The sequence below is a fragment of the Gadus macrocephalus genome, chromosome 3, assembly GCF_031168955.1.
Source record: "Gadus macrocephalus chromosome 3, ASM3116895v1".
NCBI lineage: Eukaryota > Metazoa > Chordata > Actinopteri > Gadiformes > Gadidae > Gadus > Gadus macrocephalus.
In genome coordinates this window covers 5,759,061-5,781,347 of record NC_082384.1, presented here as the reverse complement: position 1 = coordinate 5,781,347, position 22,287 = coordinate 5,759,061, and the positions used below count along the sequence as shown (strand labels likewise).

General features: G+C 41.3%; 1 protein-coding gene across 2 annotated transcripts in view; it reads right to left on the bottom strand.

The window, feature by feature from the left end:
• The window catches only part of glra3 (glycine receptor, alpha 3), a 50,084-nt gene extending 28,031 nt beyond the window's left edge, over positions 1-22,053 (bottom strand). The window contains exons 1-6 of one of the 2 annotated variants that reach the window (XM_060046780.1): positions 21,548-22,053; positions 15,206-15,336; positions 14,581-14,648; positions 9,484-9,707; positions 8,947-9,029; positions 6,403-6,540 (exon numbers count right to left, since the gene is read on the bottom strand). In XM_060046780.1, the coding sequence (XP_059902763.1) occupies positions 6,403-6,540; positions 8,947-9,029; positions 9,484-9,707; positions 14,581-14,648; positions 15,206-15,336; positions 21,548-21,609 (706 nt within the window). In that variant the 5' untranslated portion in view covers positions 21,610-22,053. The remainder of the gene's footprint in view (positions 1-6,402; positions 6,541-8,946; positions 9,030-9,483; positions 9,708-14,580; positions 14,649-15,205; positions 15,337-21,547) is intronic. The other variant, XM_060046781.1, reaches the window with a different exon arrangement.
• Positions 22,054-22,287: the final 234 nt, after the last annotated feature.

Sequence of the window (22,287 nt, the reverse complement as noted above, 5' to 3'; positions counted from 1 at the left end):
ATCCAGGTAGATCCACATTAGCGTCCGGGATGTTCTGGGTTAGCCAGGTTTCAGAGAGGCAAAGTAAGCTGCACTCCCTGAACGTCTTGTCCGTCCTCACAAGGGCAGCCAGCTCGTCCGTCTTGTTGGTCAAACAGTTCACATTCCCCATCACTATCGACGGAACTGAGGGCTTGTACTTCCACCGCTTAGCCGCTAGCCTAGCCTTCACCTTCGCTCCGGCTCTGCAGCCTCGGCGCCTCCTCTTCAGCTCCGCAGGTATGGGGTGGAAAAAGCCGTTAGGTCCCATTGTTTGGAGTGAAAGCAGTTTCTCCCTTGAATAAACAAGATGTCCACCGCTATGCTGTCCATGAAAAGTCAGTGTATCCATATAATATATATAGATCTACACATATAAATAGTTTATAAAGTTAAAAGTTTATAAAAACACACTTAAATTGCTAAAAACAACGCAACACGCACGGAGCTACTGGATAAGCGTCTTACTCGCGTCGGCGCCATGGCAACACAGACGCTATTATTAGTTACTATTACTAATTAATTACTATTAGCGCTTCTTATTAGGCTATGTAGCTTAAATAATGACATAATCAGGCCGCATAGAATGCAACATGTTTAATAGCCTAACTTTCAATAGTTGGGGAAAAACATGAACGTCTAACATGAACGTCGCAATAACGGGGCATAGTGTTACGAGTAGCATAAATGTGTGCGCGAGAATAGCAGTGTGCGTATGCGTGTGTGAGTGACGTCAGCGAGTGAGTGGACGAGCGAGGAGAGCGAGCGGTAGCACGTGTGTCTAGTGAAGAAGCGAACGAGTCCGGTATAATAAAGTACCCATCCTGTCAATAATCGGTGGCCGCTTCATTCCGACCTATAAGCAGACAAACTGCCAGTCAAATCACACAAAACAATAGAGACAGGATCACACAGGCAATTTTTTTCACGCTTGGCCCACTCTGGATAAATGTCGTTCATATCGCATATGAGGACTTATATGAGAAATGCATTCCTCCGTAGCCACGGAGAGCTGTCATCACAGAGAGGGCATCTCGTCGCACAAAGGTACCCCTCCAGGACCAGACGACAGCGCCCTCCGTACCTAAGGGACTATGTGTGAGATGTTGGTCAAAGGCAATATGCCAACATAGCTTATATTACTGTGTGTGAAATGTTATTTTGTTTGCTAGAAGCCACAATTAAATGGTAGCCTCATCTGTTTACAATGCATAAGTTCATGTTTGCCTATTCAGAATTGTTGTGACGTTAGGCATCTTTAAAAAAAAAAAGGGATTGATGTAGTGTTTGCGACACTGCCGTATATGGTATTGGTCATGACGTAGTACAGGAACGAGTCAGACATGCAGTTTCTATCCCGGAGATAAACCCGAGTTCTGATAAACAGTTGTCTGTTCGTCTCATTCATGTAATAACCTACAAAATCACAGATATTTATGTATAATATGATATTATTTAGATATAGGGCACCAGTACTCCCGCCAGAGCACCCGGAGTGTTGTAGAATATTTACAGAACACGGCCAAAGGCTGTGTGCGCTTCGCCATTGCGATACATCCACTGTAAACAGAGCGCATGGTACAAGCTCAAAGCTCCTCAGGGCCACACCCCCACCCTCCTCCTTGACCCGCCTCTCTCCTCCTCATTTGCATTAAAGCTACAGCGCATTTGGGGAAAGCTCAATGTGCGACTGACTCGTGATGGCTGTAATTCTGCACCACGGCTGAATTTCGGGAACGTCTTCAAATACTCTGTTAGGGCCCACTAATATCTATATTAAAGCATCCATAGAGTAGCATGCCATGGGACCTTTAAGTGTTTACAATTTTATCTAACGATATTATTGATAATTTACGACTAATAATGAATAGCTTACTAATGAGTATTCATATATGGTTAGAAGTTGCAGTTATTCTAAAATGCTGCTGATAATTTGATGATTGTAGCCATTGATGGACTATCTGGCTTTCTTACCCCCTTTTCACTCTCTTTAGAGTAAAAAACATTGACCAAGTGGTACCTATCTAAGTTTAAAATGACAAGTTGTCAGTCCTTCATCCTATAGTTTCCTTGTGAGCGATATATTTTGTAGATGGTGCATCAGTGATTAATGAAAAGGGACAAATGCTCCCTCTGCCGTGTTCCTGTACATGCGTGATGTGTAAGTGCAATGTGAGAGAGGTGTAGCAGCCACCGGCTGCCAGGAGAGGAGTGGGGAGCTAGGACAAAAAGGTGGAGAGAGTTGTGGAATGAAAAGTAAGAATACATAATTAAGGCGAGTGGGGCGGTGGAAACATGCTTTTTCAATTATCAGGTGATGGGAAACAAAGAGTCAGCATGTAGCACCGTTCTGATGTTATGTCACCTTCCCTCAACTCTCCCCCTACACTTCCTCTCTGTCCTCTTTCCTCTCTGTTCATCTCTCATCAAGCACTTCTTTTCAATCTGAAAAATTGATCCCGTTGGTTAGTATTGTTTGATGAGTTCTTCTTAAGCTTTCTTACTTTCTTCACTGTTTTAGGACTTGTCCTTGCCTATATAGAAAGAACCTGATTACTTTAACATAAGAATACAAAAATAAACATCATCAAAAGTTTATTGGTAATATACTATATATACTTATTCTAAGACACACAATAATAAGAGTACATTAATTAACCATTAATTAACATAAGTGAACACGCAATAATAAGTATGAACTAATAATTAATTCAGGATTAATTAACTGTTAACTAATTCTCTACTTATGGATACCATGTTAACTAACAGGGTTAGGGTTAGGGTTGACTCTAACCGCTACGACTTACCCCTATGCTAGTGCTAAATAAAAATGTGTATTACTGTTGACAGTGCATTTTATTAATCAAACTAATGAAATATCTGTCCTCAAATGTGGGACCTGACACCCTTTAAGCCCCTTTAAAACCTTAATGAATTGTAACTTATTTTAACCAAAATAATAATAATAATTATTATTATTATTATAACAATTAATTATATTAATAATTTGACTCACCCACATTTAAGGATGCCATTTTAGAGCAAAAAAACTACCTAAAGGATAGTGTCCCAGCGCCCTTTGATTTGCATGATGTAGTAGATACCTTCAGACACTCAAAGGTTAAGAAGAGCCCCGGGCCAGATAACATAGGGGGTCACCTAATCTCCTCGTGCGCTGAACAACTTGGTCCAATATTTTATTACATATTTAAGCTCTCCTTGAGCCAACAGAGAGTCCCCAAAATTTGGAAAAACTCGACTATTGTACCAGTGGCAAAAAGCAGTCGCCCTAAGGTTTTAAATGATTTTAGACCAATTGTCTTGACCTCATTGGTGATGAAATGTTTCGAAAAACGAATGAAAAAGGTGCTCCTCATCAAAACAGAGAATCTATTGGACCCACAACAATTTGCTTATAGGGCCAGGCGAGGGGTTGAGGATGCTACAGCCACTCTGCTTAACCTGATACTAGCACCTTGAAGGTAGCAACACTCATGCCAAATTTTTATTTGTTGATTTTTCATCAGCTTTTAACACTATTCAACCACACATTTTAGTTGATAAGCTGTTAAGAAATTTTAATTTAGATTCTAGTTTAGTGGGTTGGATTTTGGATTTTTTAACGGACAGAACTCAGAGAGTGAGGGTGAATGGGGTACTCTCAGAAAAGATACTGTCCTCTACAGGGTCACCACAGGGTTGTGTCCTGTCCCCTCTTTTATACATCCTATACACTGATGACTGTCGTAGCCAGCACACAAACAGACATATTTTAAAGTTTGCAGATGACTCAGCTATTGTTAGTCTTTTAAATGGAAAAGAATCTGAGCATGGTCCTGTTTTAAACGATTTTATAGCCTGGTGTGATAGTGCTCACTTACACTTGAATGTATCAAAAACGAAGGACATGGTCATTGATTATAGGCGCAAGTCCCCCCCTACCCAGGTCACTGCTATAAACGGGCAACCTGTAGAGGTAGTTGGCTCATATAAATACCTGGGAAGCATAATTGATGACAGGCTAAATTTTAATCTTAACACAGAGAATATATGTAAGAAAGGCCAACAGCGACTCTCCTGCCTCCGTAAATTGGCAAAATTCAATGTGGATAAAACCATTATGAGAATATTTTATAAATCATACATTGAATCTGTTTTATCTTTTTCTATGATATGCTGGTATGGAAATCTGAATGTAAAGGATAAAGCCTCACTCGCCAAAGTAGTGAAGGCCGGTGGTAAAATCATAGGTGCCAAGCAAAGCAGTCTAGCAGACCTGTACAATAGATTTGTCCACAAAAAGGCAGAATCTATTTTATCAGCAAATGGTCATCCTCTTCATCCTGAGTTTCAGTTGTTACCTTCTAAGTCACGTTTCAGATTCCCTGCAGTTAAAACCAATAGACATAGACTCTCATTTGTTCCCAGTGCCATTTCTCTACTGAACTCAGATTTTGGAGCTCTGGGCCGACATGGTGTTTTTGGTGCAGTGTGAGGTATGATTACCTGCTGTATGAAAGGTACTCCATGGAGAGCAGAAAGTGTTTCCTGTTTTTCATTTTTTTATTTTATTTGACACATAGTAGTAATTATTATTATTATTCTGATTTACATGGGTATGTCATGCAGGGATGCTTATCAGCATGCCTGTATACACTCTGCACTATCTGCATGTATGTTTGGTCTGTCATGTTGTACTTTCTGTCCTATGTTGTCTATTGATGTCTTGCTGCAAACAAAATCGCCCTTAGGGGACAATAAAAAGCTTTAACTTAACTAATAATAATATTAATACTAATAAATATAACCGCAAGCGGTGATTAACGGGGTCCGAGCAAAATTAAAAGTGAAGAACACACTAATGGAAGATATATAAATATATTGTCATATTTAAGGAAAGATGTTCCACTTATAAACCTCAACTGCAGGGCTTTCTTCAAAGCATATACCTGGAAAATCTTTGAAAATCTGGGCAAATTAAACATTTGTAGTAAAGAACACTAACGGAAGAAATATAAATATGACAGAGTTAATTATGAAGGAAAAATGGTTAATGAAGAAGTTCCCCTTAATGCCATACTGTGTCTTGGCAGTCCGATTCTTGGAAACTAATTAGCCGGAATGCTGATTGCCTGATGAATTTCAGGTGCTGTTCAATGTTTTGTTTCTTAAATGAGTGGCAATGACAGAAAGTCATGTTCAGCTTGTTCAGAAAGCTTGAATCTGGATTTCGAACTCTCAACCTAAGAATCACCAGCACACGTCATTATCCCGTTGAGCCACTGACGTTCCTGAACTGGATGAAGCCTCATTCACAATGTGAAAATGTCGATTGATAAGCACACAACATCAAGAAAACTCCAAGCACACATTTCAAAAGAGAATTAAAGGCTCTCAAAAAAGATTTGGAACTGTTAATGGTATCCACCTAATGATAGCCGTAGGTATTATACCATAAGGTAGTTATACAATAACAAAATGGTCATATAGGCAAAATGGGTTGAGAGTGTGGACATTTGGCTTTTCTATGAAATTGTGGGAAAAGTAAAAAAAATTCAGGCAGAAGACCAGGGTGAAAAAGACGCATCTGATTTTAGAAAATAGAGAAATAAGCCTAATTCATGATTTTTTTACAATAGCGTCACCTTTGGTTGCAGTACCACAAATTTGGGTTTATGGATAGAGGGGAAAATTTAAAGTGTTTTCGACTTACGGTATAGGCTGCAGTATGACTTTTACAGAATTTGCGGAAAAAAACAAAACGTTACAGAAACAATAGAGGCCAAGCAGCTTTGCTGCTCGGACCCCTAATAATAATAAGGTAGATCTTATTTAGGAGTTTATAGGCAGTGTTGATATGTGGCCTTAGTTGACATTATCTAAAAGCTATGTAAAACGTCAGAGGCCATGGAAGCAATATTTTGCATTATGCATAAACTCAAACGAACATCACTCTCATTTCCAACCACTAACACGTGGTGCTTGTGTGAGATACACAAACAAACACACACACACACACACACACACACACACACACACACACACACACACACACACACACACACACACACAGTCACTCCAGAGTCACTCACACATGTACACAGGGGTTTCTGTGGCTTCATGAAATTTGCAATTGTTGGCCTCTCCATTATTCACAAGCTACAACACACTTTGTTCAGTGTTCTGATTGCTGCTTGAAGGCCTGCATAAATAAAAATAATGCCATGGAAAGCAGAGCACTAAAAGCCACAGCAACATTTCAAAAATACAATTTAAGAAATGCAGGGTTTACTGAATAATAATATTAAAATAACATTTCAAAAAGAGAACTACTCGGAAAAATCGATTGTCTATTGAGTCCTCACTAGTGAATGTGTGCATTACCTGTGTTGTAATGCTTGGTGCAATATCTCAGATCGGATTCGTCCTTGAGGAGGAACTGTGGAAGGGTAAGCCCATCGGCTACTTGGACTGGTCCGTTCTCCTGCCACTCAAAGATCAGGTCATTCATGGTGTAACCAACTAAGAGAGAGAGGACATAGAAACATAACAGTGGTGATCACTCATCACATGACATGAATCCTTCTTTTACCTTTCACCTCCATCGTTCCCACAGATGATTCATCGGGATTGAGTGTTCTCATGTGTTTTAAGTAAGGGATAATCACCGAGAGGCAGGGCAATAAACAGTTTGATATGCCCGGCTCATGGACGGCTGGTGGACGGTAGCCTTCCACGAGCCAGCCATATCAAACTGTTTATTGCTCTGCCTTGAGGTGATTATCTCGTTTATTCTACTTCATGCTTGCCAACATAATAAAACAATTCAAATACTTTAATAATTATGCTTTTTCTTATTTGTATTGCATGCTTATTAAATGTATACTCTGTTTACGTTCATCTCCCTCAAAAAGTAGTCCCCTTTAATTACGATCGATCAAACACGTTTTGGACACCTCGAAGGGCATTATCCCGCATATACCATGGTCACTTGCCAAAGAAACTTGCCAGTCAGCAGCAAGTACAACCGACAAGTCAGCGGGCAACCTGCCGGGTTAATGCCCCCCTCCCAGCCAATCAGAATCAAGCATTCTTAAACGACGTAGTAGAATAAGTGGTGATGATGACATCCCATCTACCATCTATTCTTATTTTTCTATGGCTGAGACACGGAGGACGAGGAGCCAGCACACCTGAGCTGTCTTCCTCTCTCCTCCCATGTCTCCCACTGTTAAGTGGTAGGGGGGGACATGGGAGGAGAGGGAGACACCTGAGCCGTCTCCTTCTCCTCCCATGTCTCCCACTGTTAAGTGGTAGGGGGGGACATGGGAGGAGACTCACTTTACAACTGACTCACTTTACAACTGACTGAAATCAGCAAATGAAAACAACCTCCACTCTATGATGTAATACCAATATGTGACGGCACAGTTGGGTGTCATTCATGCGGGCTGGCGGCGATGCAATGAAGCACAATAAAATGCCAAATTAAAACAGCTAATGATTAGGCCCAAGCCCGATCCTCCACCCCCCTCTCCACAACAGCCCTGGGGTCGGGCCGCGCTCCGCATGCCACGAAGGGTGAGTCATGAGACCATCAATATGCTTTAACAAGCTCTCAAATAGAGGCAAATGGAGGACAGGGATTATTTGAACAGATGGGAAGGAACGAAAATAGCAACAAACAACGCATCCAATCAAGGCCTGCGATGCAAAAAGCTGGACGACACACACAGACTTAAGAGTTGGAGAAGAAGAGGTCAGATAGAGAGGGGGTCAGTGGGGAGGCTGTTTGACATCCCGCTGTTGTGTTTCATACCTGATCATGTTGTCCTTACACATAATACAGTCTGACTATGGTGCCATTCGAAATAGATAACTTGATGTTGCCGGCCCTAAGTAGGCCCGGCAATAGGGGGAATTGGGATTCTAATTATGAGCTGGAAATCCATAGACTTGTACTGGTAGCCAAACAAGACGGCCCTGTGTCAGATGTCATCTGTATTGAATAAATCTAATGACAATTAAAACCGCTTTGTATCATGGGACCATAGTGTTGGGGTTAGGGTTAGTGGAAATAACAGCATATCAGTTGTAAGTTATTTTACAGTGCATTATGGGTATTAAGTAATATACAACATACAGTATATGACTATATGATTTTATATATATATATATATACACTATCTATACTATATATAGGAACCAGATTTGTACACTCACATTATGTACAGTGTTACAAAATGATGACGACAATTGTTAACGTAGCAATCGTAAATGCTAAGCATTTGTTTCTATAAATATCTTCACTGTAACGCCAGCGATATTGTTCCCCTTTCCTCTGATAAATGTACTTATTGTAAGTGGCTTTGGATACAAGCGCCTGTTAAATGCCCTAAATGTAAATGTAAAACACCTAATACACTTTAAACCCCCTCTCCATAATAGTGCACTATATAGGACTATTAGCATTACTATTTGTATAAACTGAAGCAACTGTCAACTGCCACCTCTTATTGCCAGTTCCATCAAACTCACAGTAACACAAGCCCATTGGGAACATGTTTCATCACACAAACAGCCCAAGTCCTCAACAGGGTTAGAATTTAAGAAAAAAAAAAACAGTGTAAATATATCTTCATATATTTACACAATATTTAGACAGATAATGTCATGTTGAAATATCTGTGCGTATATGTGTGCGTGTGTGTTTGCGAGAGAGAGTGTGTGTGTGTGTGTGTGTGTGTGTGTGTGTTTATTTGTATGTTTGTGAGAGAGTATGTTCGAGAGACAGTATGTGTGTGTGTGTGTGTGTTTGTTAGACAGAGAATGTTAAGAGTTTGTGTGCGTGCATGCATGCGTGCTAATTTGTGTGCGTGTAGGCATGCATGTCTAGTGTACGTGTAGTGTATTTATTCATTCACTTACAACTTTCCAGTTGCATAATGCACGTTTGGACGTCCATTGGGAAGTTCTTTAAATCCATGGGACACGACAGGGTCAGTGTGAGCCTGATAGAGATGGAGGACGAGAAGACAAAGAGGGGGGAGGAAAGTGGAAAAGACACAAAGGACAGACGGTTGGAAAAAAAATAAAGAAGACGTGTGATTAAAGCATTATTCTACCATTCCACCATTAACACCCCCCACCTCCCCCACTCCACCGTACCTACTGCTGGTTGCCATGCCTTCCACCCCCATCCAGCCCAGCGACACTGTGTATTGCACAGTGTAGCTGGGGTCTGTCCTGTGGGGACAGACCCGTACTAGACCCGTGTGATTTGACTAAATTAACTGGTATGTTTTCATATTTTTATGCAGAAAATGTAGTTTTCACATTTGCCTGAATGTGAGCCTTGAAAGTATTGAAGTCATAGAAAGAGATCCTATTATAAATAAGCTGAGCCTATGGCAGAGCCAATATGTGGAAGAGACATTATTCAATGCCACACCCACAACCTTTTACCTAATGGAGTAAAGAACATTGCCATTCTTGAATATCCTGAGAAGTTTGTTATCCGTTGTGACTTCATGAAAATGGGCTCCCTTCTCATTGGCAAAGAAGAGATCTGGTTTCCATATGGAGTCTAACATGGAGGGGTCAAGGTCGAGGGAGTCGTCGGGGTACTCAGTGAAGGCCAGCCTGGGGTCGTTCCACTGCTGCCTCAGGAAGATGTTCACACGGTAGTCCTGGAGGGAGAGAGAGACCATCAGAGGACCATTCATATAACAAAGTCTAATATGGCATCGGCCTATTGATATGAGACTGATATGAATTTATCCAATAGGTTTGGAGAGCAGAATGAAGGGACTAACAGTTATAAAAAGCCGAATGGTGTTTTCATATTTTGATGATATTTCTAAGTAGATTTGTGTGCTTTTTATAAAAAGAAAATCCAATTTCCATCGATAGATTGCTTTTCATGAGTAACATTTGCCTTGTGTTATAATCATTTAAAGTGCTCCCCTTTGTGCTTCCTTTGCATGCAGTACACGTATGTACTGTATGTGTGTCTATGTACCTGTGTAATGAGGCTGTGTGTCTGTCTCTACATGTTGTGTTTTATTAACGTTTTCACACATTGTCTGGTTGAAGGATTCTTGGAATTTATGCATGAAGTGAAATGAACTGTTTTGGAAATAAATAAGAAAACATGCACTCACACATATTTACAAGCACGCCCGATTGTTCAGTGGAGCATCACTAGCATAGATGCATATAATATAAGGTCAGTGGGTTCCAAAAGCTTCCCAAATGTTGTGACCCTGGGGTTTTAAAAGCTGGCGGTTTCCATCAAGCCCAAAAGAGGCTCATCGTGTTACAACACGGCCTGTTCAAGTTCACATTTCACCACAAATGGCATGCAGAATTGAAGGCGTGACAGTTTCTGCTAGGATTCTGCTGGTGCTGGCCTATGTTTAGTCAGATCAGTTTAAAAAGTAGAAGTAAAGAAATACATAAATATTTTTGACAGGTGTTGGTGTTACAGTACGAGAAGAAACCTTTTGTTTTTCGCAACAAAAAAGTGCTTTATCCCTCTTATCCCTCTCTCCATCTGTCTTTATTTGGGAGCAAAGATTAAGCCAAGATGACAGTCTCTATCCATTTATTTAGTTTTTTTGAAGACGGCTACCTTTTTAAACGGCATCCCATGATGAGTTTGGCACAAGGCTATGTTTTGTTGTGAGATGCTGTGTTGGTTTATATCCCCCTCTGTGCTAAATGCCTCCGCTGACTCTGAACACCACTACACATGAACACACGCAGAGAACAAGAGGCATGGCTTCATGCACAGCACTGTTTCTCACTATTTCTGATATTACCTAACTAAACCAACTCTTAGAGTAAGCAAGCAAATCAAATGCATTTGTATAGCACCTTTCATATAAACTAAGTCACAGAGTGCTTTATGGGCCAAACAAAACAGGACATAAAACACAATCACTAATAAAAACACATAATATTACACATACTTCTCAATAAAAGCCTGGAAGAAGTGTCTTTGAAGGCTTTAATAAAGTGTCCACAGAGACCCTACTCCCACTTCCAAGGGGAGGGTGCTCCAGCCCTAAAGCCCCTGCCCCCTCTAGTTGGGTCCTGAGTCCTTGGAACAGTAACTAGGTCCTGTTAGTCTGGGTGACCAAACCACCATCACCGTGCCCCCTGTCATCACTGAGACATCCGTTACTAATATCATTTAGCAGAGTGACTTAATGTGTCTCTGTCTCTGCCTTTACGTCAATGTGAATTGAAACAATGGCAACATAGCACTTCGGTCATTGTTATAAGAGATTTTGGAAAGTACTTTCAAACTCAACATTAATTCCAAAAGACGCGAGTGCTTTACATCCGGGGGAGGTGCACTCAGGCTTAATGTTCTTGTGAGAACATTCTTGTGTTCTTGTGTCATTTTGACAAATGATATTAGGCCGGGATGTTCTTGAAGAACAGAGGAGACGGTTACCATGTTTGGAGGATTAGCCTGAAGACACATGTAGGGTGTCGTGAGTCTGATGGGGATCTGGACCGGACATGTCGCTCTCTGAGTTGCACTAAGTTCATGTTTGTGTGTGGGGAGTGCCGGCGGTACGCAGGGAGCTCCCCAGTCCGGGGCTATGTCGCCTGTGAGAGGAGCTAACAGCAGGAGGGAGAGATGAACAGCCAGATGGTGGAGAGGAGAGGTCCACTGTAAGCCCTGCTACGCGACATATGGCCCATACAGACCTCCCTCTCCCTCGGAATCCCCCACTGTCTGTTTCCCCCACCTTCCCTCTATCAGTCTACATCATCGCTCTGTCATTTGTATTTCACATCTCAGTCTACATTATCGCTCTGTCCTTTGTGTTTCACATCTCAGTCTTCAGTTCAATGTCAACAATTGATTGAATAATGTCCAAATTTTCATTTCTCCTTTTAGGTAACATATACTAATAGCTATTAGTATTTTGGCCAATATTACACAAATCTTCACTTATTCACTATGCAGTCTTATTACATGCAATTATGTAATTATATTAATAATTTAAAGGATAACAACCTAATATTTAAAGGTATTTTATGTCATTTCTGCCAGGTTCTCAATCAAAACAATGACAAGAGGACATAGTTTGATGCTGCTGCAGTAGCGTGGGAACATGGACGTTGTTCACTTCATCCCCATCACCAGGGAAAATCCATCTGACGTGAGGCAGGCAGAAGTCATGTTCACGGATGGGTTAATGTATACAAGTTTTATTCATGTTTCATTTAGTTTATTCACATAATGACTGTGGGGGGACGTGCGACGTCTGGCCTGCAGGGGGAGTATGGGCAGGTTGGGAGCGCACCGGATTGGCTGGGGGTTATTGGACCTGAGTGCAGCAGGTGTCAGCACTCAGCCAATCAGGGAGTGTTTGTACGTATGTGCCTGCTTTGTGTTGTAGTGAAAGGGGAATCCAGGAAGGGAGCGGAGCAGCGGAGGGACAGGGGCGATCGCCGCCAGAGATCGCCTTGAACGCACCCTGTGACCGCTTTGAGCGGAGTTATGATTTACTTTTAAACGACATGTGTTTTGTTGGACTTGCGAGCGATCAAAATAAAAGGACTTTCTATTGGAAGAGCAAACCTGGTGTCCAAGCGCTCTGTGAACCCCTTACAATGACATTTCAATAAAGAAGCCGCAAGCAACATAACGATAACTTGCTGACTAAACTAAGTAATTTAATGTATGTCATTCATGTGAAGCCCAGTGCAGTTATCCCTGTTCAAAACAATCATTCTATAAAAACTTGAGTTGTTACGTTACCGTATATATTGTTTCCCACCTAATTTAGTGGTCCTTGTGGTGGTACCTCATGGGGGTACCTGATGGGGGAGGGGGTTTAAAGTGTATTTTACAAATACATTGGATATTCAGATTTTCATACTCAGATTTACAGTATGTGAGAGAAGGCGATCTCACGAGAGACTTCATCACCAGTATGAGTCCTGTGTTGTCTAGCGGTGTCCTGCCCAGGAGAGATTTGGGTAGCAGACCTCCTCTCTAAAAGACATCATTTGGTGAATTTTTCTAAACAATAGGAAAATTACAAAGTCTCGGGTATCTAAATGTTTCCAATGGATTTAATGTGTTTTTTTGAAGTGTATCTCACTAGCTCCATAACAGTAAAATGAAGGTAAAAACCTGCGTTGCCAATTGAGTTCTAGTGTGGGCTTAACACACATTTACTGTATATAATACAGGGAAAACTGACCTGACATAGACTGTATATAATTTAACAGAATTTCCATTGTGTATCTCATACTTTTTCCACACCAAAATAGCCTGAGTATTCGTTCAAATTTAGACAGTGTATTCATTATTTTGTATGCCTGCCATCGCTAATACCGATTGGTGACCTCCGACTTGATACATTAATTAAATCAGCAAGCCGTTCCTCTGCAGGGGGGAAAACCAACAACAATCCTTCATCCCACGCATGATGGGGTTCTGATTCAGAGTGTGATTCACGGGGAGGGGGGGCTGTTCCCAGATGGGCCCTTGTTAGTGTGTGTGTGAGAGAGAGAGCGAGAGTGAATCAATGGTTAACGTGCAGCTGTACAATGAAATAAGATCTGACCTATTTAAAAAAATAAATAATGCAGGGGAAACACTGCCGATCACGTATGGCGTTGTATGGCACGAGCAACTTGTCAAAGTAGCACCTTGGAGCAAGCTAGTTCAACAATGTAATATCATACATCATAAATAAGATCGCTACTGGATTAAGCTACGGGCCAAAGGGCATATGTTGCCATTGACATGCTACCAAATGTAAGAGACCGTTCGTTACCTGTGATTGTCTTTAGGTATCTGAATGCGGAAATGTTACATATATCTTTATCCATTTTCTAATATTTATTAGACCAACTTCTACCAAAAGGTTAGCACTACCTTAAGAGCTTATGATTTGATGATTTGATGATATTGGTCCTGCCCTTCTGGCTGTTTAATTTGGTAGCTGAAGTTGCGAAACTAAATTGGAGCATGAATATACACATTGTGTAAGACATATTCAATAGGCATGCAGCACTGACCACACAACCACTCAGCAAGCAGAGGTGTTATGATGCAGCTATGTATTTTCAGCAACACTCATGGATTAATGGGGGAGCAGGTGCGCTCCTCGGGTGGGAATGGGGCAGCTGACGATCATACAGAGGTCTGATCAGAGCCCTGCTCTGGGAGGGAGGACACACGTCCAGAGATGGTAATGAAGGGGAAGCCCTTTTTGCATGCCAGTGGTAAGATATTTGAAGATGGATTAATTTACTATCTTCACTTCTACTACTACTGTATATTTGGTCCTCTTGTATCCGGAATTCCCAAATGATGAGGGTAATTAATAGCCCACTAATCGACTTAAGATAACAAATTCTAATTCCAATTGGAATGAAAAATATTAGGAAATAAATATATTGTATAAACAAAGTCAAATGTGTTATTGACCATCTTTTTTGAGGTAAACAATGTCTATTGAACAAGATAAATCCATTTACAATCAGCTCTAACAAATGCTTATTTGAGCAATAACTGTTACGTACCATTGTAGTCTCCGCAATTGAACCAAAGCTGTTAATGAAAATGTTACAGGATACATTGACGGCTGGACCTGTGATAGACCAAGCAGAGAAGGGACAGAGATTTAAGAGGCAAAACAGGATAGGTTTTTTAATTTCAATAATAAAGATTACCCATTGTATGATCACAATTAAAAAAATAATAATAATAATAATAATAATCTCTGCCCTTGCTTCATATTCATGATTTATCTTGCATTCCACATTTCAGAGGTGCATGACACACCTCTGAAATGTTGAAGCTCTGCAATCACTGTCTACAAACCGCTGTTCCCAGCTGCGGTTCAGAACCCCAACATATTGACCATGGCCTTGAGTGGAATGCATACCCACTTCACAAACAGCCCATTGCGGTGACTTTAAATTCAGATTTGAACTATTCCAGCTCATTTGGATCAGTGAGCATCCATACTGTAGTATACCAGCCATTGGTAGTAGAAAGTGGTGTGGGGGAAAATAGAAAGATAATCTCTAGTACCAAAACAGAAATGTATATTCCAAGACCTCAGTATAATCATCTATACCATAATACCTTTACTAAAACTTCAGTCATGCAAAGAAACACAGATGATACTAGTTACAAAAGTACCTTTAAAGTTTGGTCTTATCCTGGCATCATATCCAGACGTCCTGCCCATGAGTTTGTCTAAGAAGTCTGATGGGGACATGGGAATGGGGCGACTCCGAGCACCATGGTCCGGCTCCTTGCAGTGACTTCCACTGAAATAGACAGTGATAGAAACAAAGTGAGCATAGATAATCATCCAGAATCCTTGAGAACTAATGAGCACTACTATGTGTATTTATTATTTCAAACAACAGGTGTATCTTCAGTTAATTTTTCTTTGGTACTAGTTTTTCACGTAGAATCCAGTTTCTGATGTTGATAACGTTCACACCTTAATAATTCTGGTTGAAGTTGACTGTGGTACGGAGCTTGGAGGGTGAAATGGGAGTCGTTTTATGAAGCGAGCGTGCTCTTTATATTTCGCAGTAAGCTTGGTAGAATTCCAGTACCAAGCACATATTTGCATGAAAACCCACAAGAAATGCATTATTTCTTGTTGTTCGTAGTGACCAACCCCTTCATTTGATGCTGAATACGCTCATCTTATGCATCCACTCAATTACATTCAGTCAATCAGATCATTCAAACATTCTCTCTTTTCCACTTTGATGTCACAACCAGACCATACTGATCACACCCAGACCAAACTAATCACACCCAGACCATACTGATCGCACCAAGACCATACTGATCATACCCAGAACATACTGATCACACCCAGACCATACTTATCACACCAAGACCATACTGATCACAACCATACCATACTGATCACAACCAGACCATAATGATCACAACCATACCATACTGATCACAACCAGACCATAATGATCACACCCAGACCACACTGATCACACCAAGACCATACTGATCACACCCAGACCATACTGATCACACCCAGACCACACTGATCACACCCAGACCATACTGATTACACCCAGACCATACTGATCAGAACCAGACCATACTGATCAGAACCAGACCATACTGATCACACCCAGACCATGTTGTTAACTGATGACACCCAGACCATACTGATCACACCAAGATTATACTGATCACAGCCAGACCATGTTGTAATTTATGACACCCAGACCATATTACATTATGTGGCCCACTGTTCATACGGATCACACACAGACCATGTTGCTTCGGATTAAAATTTGCATCCCTCTGTCATCTCTCTGCTACTATGTTGTATGAGTGTATTTAATAAACTCCCGGTACGCTAACTAAGTTGTTGATTCTTCGTTTTATGTGTAGTCATGATACTGCAGAGGTTTGGTGCTATTTTGAGCAATACTAGTGGTTAAAAAATGCAGATATGGAAGCATTCGCTGTGGCCCTAGCTAATAAAATGGATGCCATTTGGGCTGTTACATTGCTCCCGGCAATCTCTATACTTGATTATCAGATTATTAGAAAAAATGTGTCTGGTCTCAAATTTCGCCGGAATTACACTTTAAGATCCAAGACCATTAAAAATGAGGTAGTTAAGGGAGAGAGGTAAATCACTAGTTCCCATCCACAGACAATGGGCAGTCCATTTTAGAGCCGTTTGACCAAAGTGTTGCATTTCAAACTATCAATCACGTTATCTAATTCAAAAGGCTCTGGATTGGGTCGCGGATCAAGCAGTGATCTGCAGTGGTTCTCCAATGAGTGCTTTCCAATGGAAGCATTGCTGTAGATTTTTTGGAGTACATCTCTCCATCGGCTCCTGTAGTGTGGGGATCCACAGGGGTCTGTCATCAGTCCCTTCTGATTTTCTCTATATATGCTTCCCCTTGGCCACATTATAATTTATTTGTCACTGTTACACGGACAATATCTCGTTATATTTGTCTTTCAGCATCAATGTATAACAAACTCACCAACCTGCTTATCTTAAAAAACTGTTTAGTTGAGCCTCCGTTCTAAAATAATATTTAACAATGCTGGCATTGCCCACACTACAAGCTCATCATGTATTGACTGATTAATTCAGTCCACAGTCCCTCTCATTTCAAAAACAATGTAGCCAGACATGGACTACTTCCAAATATATTTGCTTATTAGTTTTACTTGTCAACGGAATGATTGACATCGTAGTGGATTGAACCTGGCAATTGACAATAATGATGTATGTGGAATCCTCCAGGCATGTTTGACATTACATGGTGAGAGAGGTTAAGCACTGTAATGTGTACAAGGTTGAATGTAGCCTTCAGCAAGCAAGCACAATGTCTTTTAACACGTGAACACAAACTCAAAATCTGCATCACTTAATGTCAACATCATTTTAATCAGGGTGTCTACCAAATGTTAATCATTTGGTAGAAAATATAAGAAAGTTATAAGAAATATAAGAAAGAAGGAGGGTGAGGGGGAAATTAAACTGGGTTGAATAGATTTAAATTAAAATGACCTTGCTTGAGGCAGAAATATGAAACCGAGTTACACACACACACACACACACACACACACACACACACACACACACACACACACACACACACACACACACACACACACACACACACACACACCTTCTTTTGAGGTACTATCACAGACGTTGTGGTATGTTTTACATGTTTGAGATGCATGAAAATAAAGCAGTTCGAATATAAATTTGTATAGTTGCTGTTGTACATTGTTTTTGTCCATCATGGTTGTGATGAGGGACCAGAGCAAATCGCTGTCATCTCTCTGTCAGAGTGTGGTGAATAGAACTGGGGGACCATAACCTCACTGTCTGAAGTGTCTGGGTCATCACTGCACAATCCCAGTTAACATCTGGCTCTGACCATAACCTCACTGTCTGAAGTGTCATCACTGCACACTCCCAGTTAACATTTGGCTCTGAACATAACCTCAATGTCTACAGTGTCATCACTGCACCCTACCAGTTAACATCTGGCTGTGGTAAAAAGAGGGGTTGGTTTGTTTACAAGTTTTTGCGAAAGGCACTATTGTAGTGAAAGGCAGATAATCATAAAAATGTCCAGGCAAAAGTAAAGTTAATCTCTCTGTACACCATATTACTGTTTCCAAGGTGGATTTATGATGTCCCATTTGCCAAAGCTCATCAGGAGCTTGGATGCGCTCTCTACAGAGGATGATCAATAGAGCCAGCTTAAAATGCTTTGAGGGATGCTTGGAGAATGGTAGAAAGATATAGTGAACATGTGCCAATTAAATTTGACATCTCCCAGGTGTTCAGGTTTGGAATGGTTTTTGACCCAGTAACTTTCAATATTAAATAACAATATTTTCAATATTAATATAAAAAATAAGGCTGCAATGGTTGGTCTCTAACAGTTGAAGTTCACTGCATTGATATATGCCCAACTTACCCAAGAATTACCCAAATTCAGCGGAAGAAACAGAAAAATTAATATAAGACATAGTCTGGCTTGCTTTGCAACCAAACTAATAACTCAACGTCACGTTAATTGTTGTGCCATATTACTTGGGAATTACCAATCTAGCCATTTCTTGAAACTTTCAAATATTCAGATTATCATAAAACTAAAAAAGATGGTTCTTACATTGTGCAAAGTTTAGAAGAAATTGAATTCAAGAGCGTGCAAAGAAATGCACTATTGCTGAATAATCATAACTGGAGTATTACTCAATTGACAGCCAGTTATTATTAGTAGGGAGAGCTTTTTGATCTAGGACGAGGAGATTGGGTGTGTGTATGTGTGTGCATGTATTTTGTGAATTCTGATACATAAAACCGACAGTATAACCAAGTATTAACCAAGAGGTTCCTTAAATCTTCCAGTGAAATTTGAGCGTAAAAGAAGGACCGTGTTAGGACATGGTAAATGATTGGAAATGTAGTCTTTATTCCTGGAAGCGCCACATTGGAACTCTATATCTACTCTTATAGTTAGAAGAATGCGTTATAATAGGTTGGCAACATAGTGTGAGTGAATGAGTGAGTGAGTGAGTTGGTGAGTGAGTGACTGAGTCTTTGTGTATGTATGTATGCGTATGTATGCAGGCTAGAGGCTAGTGGTGTGCCGTGCAGGGTAAGCCCCTTACTGTTTACCTCAAAGATCAAAAATAATAATCCTCCTGGAACAAACGAGGTGAACAAACGCACACGCGACAGCAGGAAGACACGCTCAGCAGGCACTGGGCCCTCTCACTATAATGAAGGCATGCCGTGCATACACTGAGATTGCGGATTGTGACGTCCTGTTGTTGTTTCCCAACAACTAGTAATAGATATGACTCGGTTCAAAAAAGCATTTTCTTTATGAGCTGTTTAAATATGTTTAAATGTGTGTGTGTGTGTGTGTGTGTGTGTGTGTGTGTGTGTGTGTGTGTGTGTGTGTGTGTGTGTGTGTGTGTGTGTGTGTGTGTGTGTGTGTGTGTGTGTGTGTGTGGCTGTATTTATATATTTATTATTTATACTTATTTATACACATGCAACACATGAGTGTAGAAATCAATGGATAATCGAACACATGCAGGAGGCCTCCCTGGGCCCAATTGTAGGTTCTAGGTATGGATGTGTCTTTTAAGCTTAGCCCTGAGATGTTGTGTGCGGCCCACTATGGGTAAGTCTGTGGCGATAGCTTTAGGCTCCTCACTGTAGTACTATCTGCAAATGGAATCCATTGAAGTGTGAAGATTTTGGTATTCTAAAACTTACACAAAGCTATACTTGAGAAGGATGGGATGACAATTTGCTGGAGAATATAAAAGATTTAGCAAATCTTCTTAGAACGTCAGAGATTAACTCAGAATTTGAATTCAACAGGCGTGTCCGCCTAGACTTGTAGGTCTTACACTACTGATCCCATTTGAAATATATTTTTCTCTGTGTGTTTGTTTTTCTTAATTTCTGATTCCCACCTCAACAAGCTTCTGAAAGCCAGCAGTGTGTGATTTAGATTATTATGTGGTGTTTCTTTTTCAGTCCTTTTCCTCAATAAATAATATTTGGATTTATTTTTGGATTGGATGATTATTAAATAGTTTCTTTCACATTGGTAATATATTTATTTCACATAATCATCTAAACTGCAATAATCTCATATGAGGGTCAACAAAGGAATCTATGCCATTTTGTTGCCATTACGATGCAGGGCTAATATGCTATGTCTATGATGCCGTTCTTTTCGTGACGTCCAGGGCCTCTTAGTGTGTGTCCTTCGACGTCAATGACTAAGGGACATCAGCCGCGAGGTGTGTGTGGAAGGGTGTGTTGCTCCGTGTGTGTGGATGTGTGGAGCACCGTGTGTGTGTGGATGTGTGTAGCTGTGTGTGAGTGGATGTGTGGAGCACCGTGTGTGTGTGGATGTGTGATGCTCCATGTGTGTGGATATGTGGAGCTCCGTGTGTGGATGTGTTGAGCTCCATGTTGTGGATGTGTGGAGCTCTGTGTGTGTGTGTGTGTGTGTGTGTGTGTGTGTGTGTGTGTGTGTGTGTGTGTGTGTGTGTGTGTGTGTGTGTGTGTGTGTGTGTGTGTGTGTGTGTGTGTGTGTGTGTGTGTGTGTGTGTGTGGAAGTGTGGAGCACCGTGTGTGTGGACGTGGGGAGCTGTGTGTGTGTGGATGTGGGGAGCTGTGTGTGTGTGTGTGTATGTGTGGGGAGCTGTGTGTGTGTGTGTGTGTGTGTGTGTGTGTGTGTGTGTGTGTGTGTGTGTGTGTGTGTGTGTGTGTGTGTGTGTGTGTGTGTGTGTGTGTGTGTGTGTGTGTGTGTGTGTGTGGAGCTCTGTGTGTGTGTGGATGTGTGGAGCCCTGTCTAGGCTACGGCTTATTCTGATGTCCGTTACCAAGACAGGGTTGGGATACACTTGTAGTAGAACTTCACTCTGTGTGTGATGTGCATAACGCTATAGGGTAATATACAACAACGGTAGTAGAAAAGTATTACAAAATTGGCGTGGGTGGTTACCATGGGGATATCTCCCCTTGGTTAATCCCATGGTGTTATAAGAATAAACAGGTGGTTCACTTAGGCTACACTTAAACTATGAAGTACTGCTCGAGTTTCCTGGGCCATTAAAAGCACAGTAACTGCATGTCTGCAAGTGTGCCAGCCTATGTATGATTGTATGTCTTGATGTAACCTCTAATACATAATTGTGGTTTTCAAATAAGTTATTGATCATCTAGATTTGCACCAAGAGCATGATTCAATGTTTGTTTGTTCTATATTCTTATTGAGATTATTATTTGGATTAGGCTATTCTTCTCCCGATTGATTGCAAAACATGATGCCACACACACGCACTCACACTCACACACACACACACACACACACACACACACACACACACACACACACACACACACACACACACACACACACACACACACACACACACACACACACACACACACACACACTTGACCCAACCTACCTCGGCAGCATGGCTAATGAGCAGCACAGCATGATGCCGGCAGCTGGAAGCTTCCTCCTCATCTTTGAGTAGACTCAACCCTCCAGCTCGAGACACCGACTGGCCACTGTGAAAGCAACGCTCCTGGTCTCCGGCTTTTGCTTGATCCGAGTCACCAGTCCCTCGGCGGTACCCCACAGTGGAGCAGCCAGTTCAGAGACATGAGATCAGAAACAGAGCAGGCTTTTAATCCACATGGAACGAAAAAAAATAAAAATAAAGATCCTCACAGAAGTTAAGATACGCCGTGTCTACCCATCACAAGACAGTGAACTGAGCGTCACATTACGATTACATATTCGTGAGAGAAGACATCTCCACACGCTGAAACAGTCGGACAAGGACCGCGCGGCAGCTGTTATGAGCAGACTCGCTCCGCGCGTCTGAAGAAGATCCCGCCCCCACTGGACCGACTTGAGTGACAAGCGGCTTAACTAATGTCCTACATCTCCCAGCCATAGTTGAATAGTTACAATTATAGTTGAAAGACGAGTCAGTCAATCTCTCTCGCTCTCTCTCTCTCTCTCTCTCTCTCTCTCTCTCTCTCTCTCTCTCTGTCTCTGTCTCTGTCTCTGTCTCTGTCTCTGTCTCTGTCTCTCTCTCTCTCTCTCTCTCTCTCTCTCTCTCTCTCTCTCTCTCTCTCTCTCTCTCTCTCTCTCTCTCTCTCTCTCTCTCTCTCTCTCTCTCTCTCTCTCTCTCTC